At 47.3% G+C, this 8,266-nt stretch overlaps 1 protein-coding gene across 1 annotated transcript; it reads left to right on the forward strand.

Moving 5' to 3' along the window:
- Positions 1-969: 969 nt before the first annotated feature.
- Positions 970-7,409, forward strand: Gng10 (G protein subunit gamma 10). Its single transcript, XM_052176556.1, has 3 exons — positions 970-1,098; positions 3,840-3,971; positions 6,621-7,409. Exons 1-2 carry the CDS (start codon positions 1,018-1,020, stop codon positions 3,963-3,965), a joined length of 207 nt encoding a protein of 68 aa, XP_052032516.1. The 5' UTR covers positions 970-1,017; the 3' UTR covers positions 3,966-3,971; positions 6,621-7,409.
- Positions 7,410-8,266: the final 857 nt, after the last annotated feature.

Raw genomic sequence — 8,266 nt, forward strand, 5'->3', positions numbered from 1 at the left:
AGGAGATGAGAATTTGAGCCTTGAAGCTATTTTTTATTTTTTTTAAATTATTATTCTTTAATCTTTTTTTTTTTTTTACAGTCCAGTTGTTATCCCCCTCTCCGTCTGCTCTCTGACTGTTCCTCATCCCATTCCTATCCCTATCCCCTACCCTTCCACCATCGTCCCCAAGAGGATGTGTCCACACCAGCAGCTGACCAGATCTTCCCACTCCCTGGGGCCCCGAGTCTCCCACTGAGGTCGGAAGAGGCAGTCCTCCACGTGTCGGGGCTCATTTCAGCTGGTGAATGCCGCCTGGTTGGTGGCCCAGTGTCGGAGAGATCCTGGGGGTCCGGGTCAGTTGTGACAGCTGGTCTTCCTATGGGGTCGCCTTTCTCCTCAGCTTCCTCCACCTCCTCCCCAATTTACTCGGGGACCCCTGTGGTTGAATTGGAGAGGGGCCTTGAAGTTATTCTTAATTAAACCGATGCTGTAAAGTCTCTGGGCTTTGAAGTTCAGCAAGCCCACTGATATTGCCTTTACGCATAATCCAGTTTAGTGAGCGCTGACTGGTACGATGGTGTATGAGGATGGCGATATAGTTTATTACATAGTAAGTGTAAAAAACAAAAACAAACAACCCCCCACCAAAAAAAAAAAAAACCTAAAGTTTTTACGTAATGATCTCAGTTTTGTAAAACAAATGTGCACACTCAAAACACAAAATTGGGAGAAGACTGGAAACAATGGCTATAGCTGGTGGGTGAGCGGCTGGTGTCATTTCATTCTGTATCAGACCAACTAGCTGGATTTCCTCGAAGGCTCCACTTGCTCTTCCCGACGTCCTACAGTGCCCTTCCCTTCGCAGCGCAGGCGCCACCTAGGTTTGTTCCGAGGCTTGGACGACCGGGGCCGGATAGCTCGCGACCCCAGCGCGGGGACAGCGGGGCGGGCGCGGCGGCTTCCCCGCCCCGGGGCGGCTCCCCGCTCGGCTGCGGTTCCGCCCAGCCGAGCCCGCCGCGCGCAGCCTTAGCCGCCATGTCTTCCGGGGCCAGCGTGAGCGCCCTGCAGCGCCTGGTGGAGCAGCTGAAGCTGGAGGCCGGCGTGGAGAGGATCAAGGTGAGCGTTCGCCCAGCCGGATCCCGGCGCCAGCCCCGACGTCGACCGAGCGGCGCGCAGGACGCCGGGGCCCGGAGGAAGTGGGTGCCACTGGGCCGGGCGCGCGCCGGGGCCTTGGGTGCTCGCGAGCCGCGCGTGGATGCGGGGTGGCTCCAGGCTCGATCCCTGGGCGAGCGCTGGAGGCCCCACGGGTGCTTCCGGCGGCGCAGCGTGTCCCAGACACCCGGTCCGAAGCCTCCGTGGGCGTGCCCGCAGCAGGCTGGCGACACGCTGGCGGCCTGGACTCGGCCAACCCGGCTGCGGGAGGATGCTGCTTAGAGATGGGGAGGGAGGCCACGGAAGAAACAGATGCGAGCGAGGTGGCTGCGGGAGAAGGATGCTCGGCCTTCCTCAGCTGCCCCCGCCACGCTGGGGGATCGGAAGGGAGAGTTGAGGAAGTGAGTTCCGTTTGGATCTGTGGCTTTTACAGAGATATCCAGGGGGAGATTTCGCTGTGTGGACAGAAGCCCACAGCACAAGGCCGAAAGAGGTCATTAAAATATGTGAGCGTGAAAGAGACAAAGAACAGAACTTGTAGCGTGCTGCCAGGGACAAGTTCAAAGGAGAAAGGTGAGAGGATTGTCAAAAGAGGCTAGAGATGACTCAGCTCACTAGCTGCTGTTCCGGAGAACGCGGGTTCAGTTCCCAGCACACACCCACGTTGCTCACAACCATCCCTCAGTTTCAGGCGACTCTGGCTTCCTCAGGCAGCAGGCATTCACGTGGTGCACAGACATGCAGGCAGAAACACGCGCGAGATAAAATGAAAATGAAGGCCTGCAAACACAGCCAGGGTTTACTCTGGTGGCTGTGTGATTGGCAGCTAGTGTGATTCGCAGTGTGTGGCTAGGTACATGCTAGTTTCCTCAATAGTGTCTTAGCCCTCGACCTGGTGCTACTCCAGGGAATAGGGGATTCGGGTGGATACAGTAAACAAATACACAAATGACTTCAGATAGCCAGGTTTACAAGGTAAAGGGACAGAGGCACCAAATACGGAGACACAGAGACTCGCCAGTAAGGTGTAGTGGAAGTCCGACTGGTTAAAAAAAAGTTTACCAGTTTTAAAGAAATAACTTCCTTTTCCCCCTCTAAAATAAAAAAGGGTTTTGGGCTGATAGGAAAGATTTATTTATCTTGTCATTTTATTTTGTCAAGGAAAATGGAGGCAAGATGAATGTAGAAGAGACAAGGGTTTGGGGTGACATCTTCGGGGACAGGAAAAAAGGAGATGTGTGTAGAGTGCCTCTGATTATGGATGCCAGGTCTAGGGGATGGCTGTCTTGTGAAACAGGAAATGCTTACTGTCCACGGTAGAGCTCGCCGGCCTGGGCAGCCACAGGCGAGACTCCGAGATAGGAGGCCTGTACCGCTGTGCGTCCCTTTTCCTCGCTGGTATCTGACCACCGAGGATTTTGAGGGCGGAAAGCTAAAGGAGTTTGATCCAGAGGGTGGATGAGCAGGAAGTATGCCAGCAAGTAGGGGTGGGGTCAGCCAAGGGCTGGCTGGAAAAGGCTGAACCCAGCCTGGAAAGAGCGAGCAAAGTCAGCTTCTGGTGGCCGTGAAGACATAGAAGGAGCAGCGACACCTAGTGGCCATTGTGAGCTCAGCGTAAGCGCGTAAAAGCTTCACCCTGGATTACTGAAGCCTTGGTGCTGGCTGGAGCCCCTGGCTGGGAACAAGGCTGTCTGCGGACAGAAGATAGGGAACTAAAAGTAGAGTCGTTGAGAGTGTTCGGTATCATTGACCATCAGACCTGGAAGAAAAACAGTCAAATGCCTGCTAACCCTGGGGACACCATAGAGGGAAGAGACTCTAACCTGCGCTAGACAAGGGCTTGTGGAGGCGCACCAAGTACCACAGAGAGAGAAACATTTTAAAAAGTTTATTTAGCTTATGGTTCTGGAGGGGCCAAGGTCTACCCTCTTGGAGCTGGAGAGACAGCTCAGTGATTAAGAGCACTGGCTATTCTTGCTGAGGTCCTGAGTTCAATTCCTGGCACCCATACAGTGGCGCACAACCGCCTATAATGTAGTCTCATAGAATCTAGTGTCCTCTTCCGGGTTACAGATGTACATGTAGATAAAACACCCATATATAAAAAATACATAAACAAGTTTTCATCCTTCATAGTAGAGATTAAATTTCAACATATAAACCTTTGAAGGACAAACTCAAACCATGGCTAAAACATAATAGCTCTGTTTTATTTACAATGATGATGATGACCAGTACTGTTATTTTTGTGTTTTGTCCTGCAGGGCCTCCCTTGTGCTAGGCAGACATTCTATCGCTGAGCCCCACCCTCAGCCCCAGAGACAACATTCTTAACCAGCAAGCTGTTCTTTCTGAACAGCATAGAAGAATAATTCTTTCACATGTTTGGCACAGACTGGACAAAGTCCCAGCCTTGTTCACATAGCAAATTTAGATTACCTGTACATGTTTTACATATTTGTACTGGGAACTTGAGAACGGGCCATTTCCTTACCAATTTGGTCTTAAAACTAGAATTCTAAATGGATTAAAGTTGCATATCCTTTGTCGAAGCAGTCTAACAGTATCCTGGACTCAGTGGTAGACAGCGTAGTCTCCCATTGTGGGACTGAGTGGCTGGAGTTAGCAGACAGCCTTGGATGATGACAGCGGTGTCCCACCTCGGGCTGGCTGTGGGCAGCGGGTCACGCTGTGCTTTGTCTCAGGTCTCTCAGGCAGCCGCAGAGCTTCAGCAGTACTGCATTCAGAATGCGTGCAAGGACGCCCTGCTGCTCGGCGTGCCGGCCGGAAGCAACCCCTTCCGGGAGCCCAGGTCCTGTGCTTTACTGTGAAGACTGGTGAGTTGGGGTGCGCTCTGTCATCTTGGGACCATAGTGTCTTTGGGGAGCTGTCCAAAGGTTAAGACAGAGTCAGAATCTTGCCTTGCCTGATGGGTGCTTCTGGGCTGTAGCTTCCCAGCACATGGAAGGTCTAGCTGAGAGGAGCCTGTTCTCTGGCCCTGTCTGTGGCATGCTGTTGCCTTATGCACGCAGCTCTTTAACTGAGCTGGCCAGCAGTATTTCCTGACCTTAATCCCCTCTCTGCCCTTACAGCATCCCAGAGTTGTGATGCGCTATTTGGTGTTACCCTCTGACTTGCATGTCTGGGGACTAAGGACTTGACAGAGGCGCCAGCTGCCTTGAGTCTGCCTAGGGCTATGGCTTCTGTCTAGCACCAGCTTCCTAAAGAGCTCTGCTTTATTTGTTTGGGTTTTTCTTTCTTTCTTTCTTTCTTTGTTTCTTTCTTTCTTTCTTTCTTTCTTTCTTTCTTTCTTTCTTTCTTTCTTTCTTTCTTTCTTTCTCTCTCTCTCTCTCTCTCTCTCTCTCTCTCTCTCTCTCTCTTTCTTTCTTTCTTTCTTTCTTTCTTTCTTTCTTTCTTTCTTTCTTTCTTTCTTTCTTTCTTTCTTTCTTTCTTTCTTTCTTTCTTTCTTTCTTTCGAGACAGGGTTTCTTTGTGTAACCCTGGCTGTCCTAGAACTTGCTCTGTGGGCTGGCCTTGAATTCACAGAGATATGAAAGACATGCGCCACCACTGCCCGGGACATATCTCTGTTTTAATGGAAGATAGACTGTAGCTTTTGGTCTACTGGTGTGTGTGTGTGTGTGTGTGTGTGTGTGTGTGTGTGTGTGTGTAGTGCTAAAGCAGTTTTAACAGTTAATAACTGAAGACACATTTCTGGTAATTTATTAATTAGAATAGCATGAGTTTGAGTGTTTTGCATTGAGGTTTTACATTTCTTTCTTTTTTTCTATATTCTTTGTTTACAATCCTAATGATTTCCCCTTTCCTGGTACTGCTATGTCCCATAAGCCCTCTTCTCTCCACCCATTCCCCAATCATCCCCTCCCATTTCTCTGTCCTGGTACTCCCCTACAATGCTGCATCAAGCCTTTCTAGGACCAGGGCCTTCTCCTTCCTCCTTCTTGGGAATCATTTGATATGTGAATTGTGTCTGAGGTTTTACATTTCTACATTAAAAAAAAAACAACTTTCTAATGACGTATAGTAAATAAGAATGGAGTTTTAATCCACTAGATAAAAATAAAAATCACAAACATTTCTATAGAAAGAAGTGTAACCTCAAGAGTTAAAAACTTAACAAGTCAGCTTTTAGAGCTCCAAGAAAATAGTGACAGTAGAGAAAAGGAAAAAAGTCAGAGAGGGGCCAAGGCAAGAAATGAAACACAAGCGGGAACCCCCAAAGGCATTTTTAGAACCAACAATTCACAGCAAGGAACAGGAACAGAGTTGACCATGAGAGAGAGAGAGACCCAGGATGTCCAGAAGCAACTCAGTCAGAATAAAGACAGTAGAACAAACAGGTGAACAAGCATGGAAACTATGACCCACATCCCAAGATTTTCAGTGGCTTAATCCGGATGCTACCCCACCGCTAACAGAGGAGAAGGGAAGGTGGTCTCATAGGCAGGCACTGACACGGACCTTCAGAACCATTCCCCTGAGAGCCAGCAGCAGGAAAAGATTTTGTTGATGTACCCAATGACATGAAATGTAGTCTGTGGAAGGAGGACTTAGGAAGGTATATTTTCAAGTGGTCAGCTTTCTTGGTAAGTGGATCTTGAAATGATTAGCTTCATGCCTCCTGCGTTCTGAGTGAGGACAGTTGTCCCCCGTGGCTGTCAAGATGTCCTCATGACAACAATCAGCAGCTCCCTAGTCTATAAACGCTTCAGTTTCTGGGAAGATTTATCAAAGAATCTTCTTCATTAAGACCATTTTAAAAATATAGATCCCGTCCATTCTCAATGAGAGTGCAGGATAGAGGGTAAGCAGCTGGTGCGCACGACCTGCCCAGGTCGCGGAGTCGCTACTTCTCCCCCTGGCTGCGCTGGTGTCATCCAGCCCTTCTCGCTCAGACCGCCCCACCTCCTGCTTGACCCTGGTGCAGGATGTGGTGAAAACTGTATGAACCCAGCAGTCTCCAACTTTTGCCTACCTACCAATCTGAAAACTGTATAAAGAAATTGAAACTGGGTGAGTTCTAGGGCAGCCTGGCTGACTCATGAAGACTGTCTGAAAAGCAGTGTAGCTCTGCTGCCAGCGTGCGCAAGGCCCTCACCCCTGTACGTTCCCATAGTTTTTAAAAGATGACAAGGTCATGGGTTATTAGTCCTGGGACCAACATATTTCACATTTTGTGTTTACACAGTAAATGATCATCTTTCTTACATGTTTGTAAAAAGGAAACTGTTCACATTGAATTGAGGGGTGTAGTCAAGGGAGCGGCACACTGGGTTGCCAAGGTGACACAGTTCTCCGTTACAATGCACAACTGTGAGAGTTGTCTGTCCAAGGATGTGCTTACGTATTCTCTTGTCTTCATGTAATGGTTTCTATGTTGTGCACTTTTGGTGTCCTGTGAAATGATAAGGTTCCTTTACAAGTGCATCTCACTAAAGCGAAAACCAATGGAACTCTCTTCAACAGGGAAGCAGCAGCTCGCTGAGGAAGCCTGGTGGGCGTGGTGATGGATGACTGCTGCCAAGTCCCAAGGAAACAGATTTCAAGAGCCAATCATTTTCTCTGTGGCCTGGTCCGAGGTCAAAATTCTATGGAAATCAATGTTTTGTTTTGATTTTAACCTCACTACCAAACTTGCTGGATGCATCTCTTTCGCCATGGAGCCTGTGATAGAGGATTGTTTTATTGACTGAGTATTTGCATTTCAGGACAGAAATGTTGTATTTCCACAAACCGAGTATTTGTAATTTTCCTAACATTTTTATACTCTAGTACAAATTTTTTCATAAAAACTTAAGTTACTCAATGAAACAAAGAATACAATTGGGGGAATAATTGATATCCTGATTTTGTAAAGGAGAGCTTTTCCATTTCCTAAAGAGCAAATGGTCTGACCTGGACAGTGCGCTTGGGTGCTGCTCCTCAGCAGACGGAAAGATTGATGTATGGTTAGGCCGCCTGTCCTGTGTGAAGCTGGTTAGATCTTTCTGTAGTTCCTATACTTTACAACAATTGTGATTGTAGCTTTTAAAAATGTGCCCATGCCTTTAAAAATGTTTAAATGTGATCTACATTTAGAACATTGCAATTGGTTAAAAACAAAATATGAAGATATTATTACCTAAAAGAATTCATGTCACAAATTTTATTAGAGTGATATGCCTTTGATTTAATTGGGGACACTTTTAGAAGGAAAGTTTGTGTTTGTAATAATCTTTAAAGAGCTTAAAAATAAAATTTTTGCCTAAGTCATCATTTTCCATGACAACAGTAGTTTGTGTTTTGCGGTGTCTTTTGGGCCCTGTGGATTTCTGTTTGCTGGTGTGCATGAGTGCAGAAGATATCATTGGGGCTGGGATCCCCTGTAGGATTCTGTTACTGTCTCCAAATGTAGCAAAACATGAAAAGCACCCTCAATTCCCAGCCAAGGTGCCCTGCCTTGCCCTGCATGGCATTCTCCACGGAGGACTTCAAGGGGATACAACAGTGGAGAAAAGGAAACTGTCGGCAGGGCCTCCTTCAGCCCTGCCCTCCTTCAGCATCATTCAGATATTAGCAATCGGGATCCCATAGTAATCATAATTCGGGTGTCCTTTTGGTGTTTCTATTATCTGTTTAACCTTGTCTGCAATTTTGCCCTATCATTTTTGTTATTTGTTTCTTCAAACACCTGTTTCCTACTTTTAGCATCATATATGTTCTGTTCTCCATCTCAGTTAACAAGAATGTCAGGAAGCATTCCAAATTTCCATCACAGACTAAATCCTCTTTGGATCCGCCTTCTCCCTCAGATCACTGCATCAGGTAGTCAGGGAAGCTACAGACATTGCAGAGCTATAACTTGTCTTAAATGGAAGCAAGTCAGATCATCAGTGTCAGGAGGGACTGACGCCTGCCGACCTGGCTTAATATAAGGAAATCTGACAGTAAGGAAGGGACTCTTGGTCTGAAAGTCATCTGAGGAAATTCAGTGTTTGTCCTGTATTTCTCTCTCAAACATGGAGGACAAAAACTACCTTATGGGTGAGTGAGTGAGCCTGCCTTGGCAGCTGCTGAATTAAACAATGTAATTTTTAAAAATTGAAAACAAATTATGAAAATGCCATCCTGAA

The sequence above is a fragment of the Apodemus sylvaticus genome, chromosome 3 (genome assembly GCF_947179515.1).
Source record: "Apodemus sylvaticus chromosome 3, mApoSyl1.1, whole genome shotgun sequence".
Lineage (NCBI taxonomy): Eukaryota > Metazoa > Chordata > Mammalia > Rodentia > Muridae > Apodemus > Apodemus sylvaticus.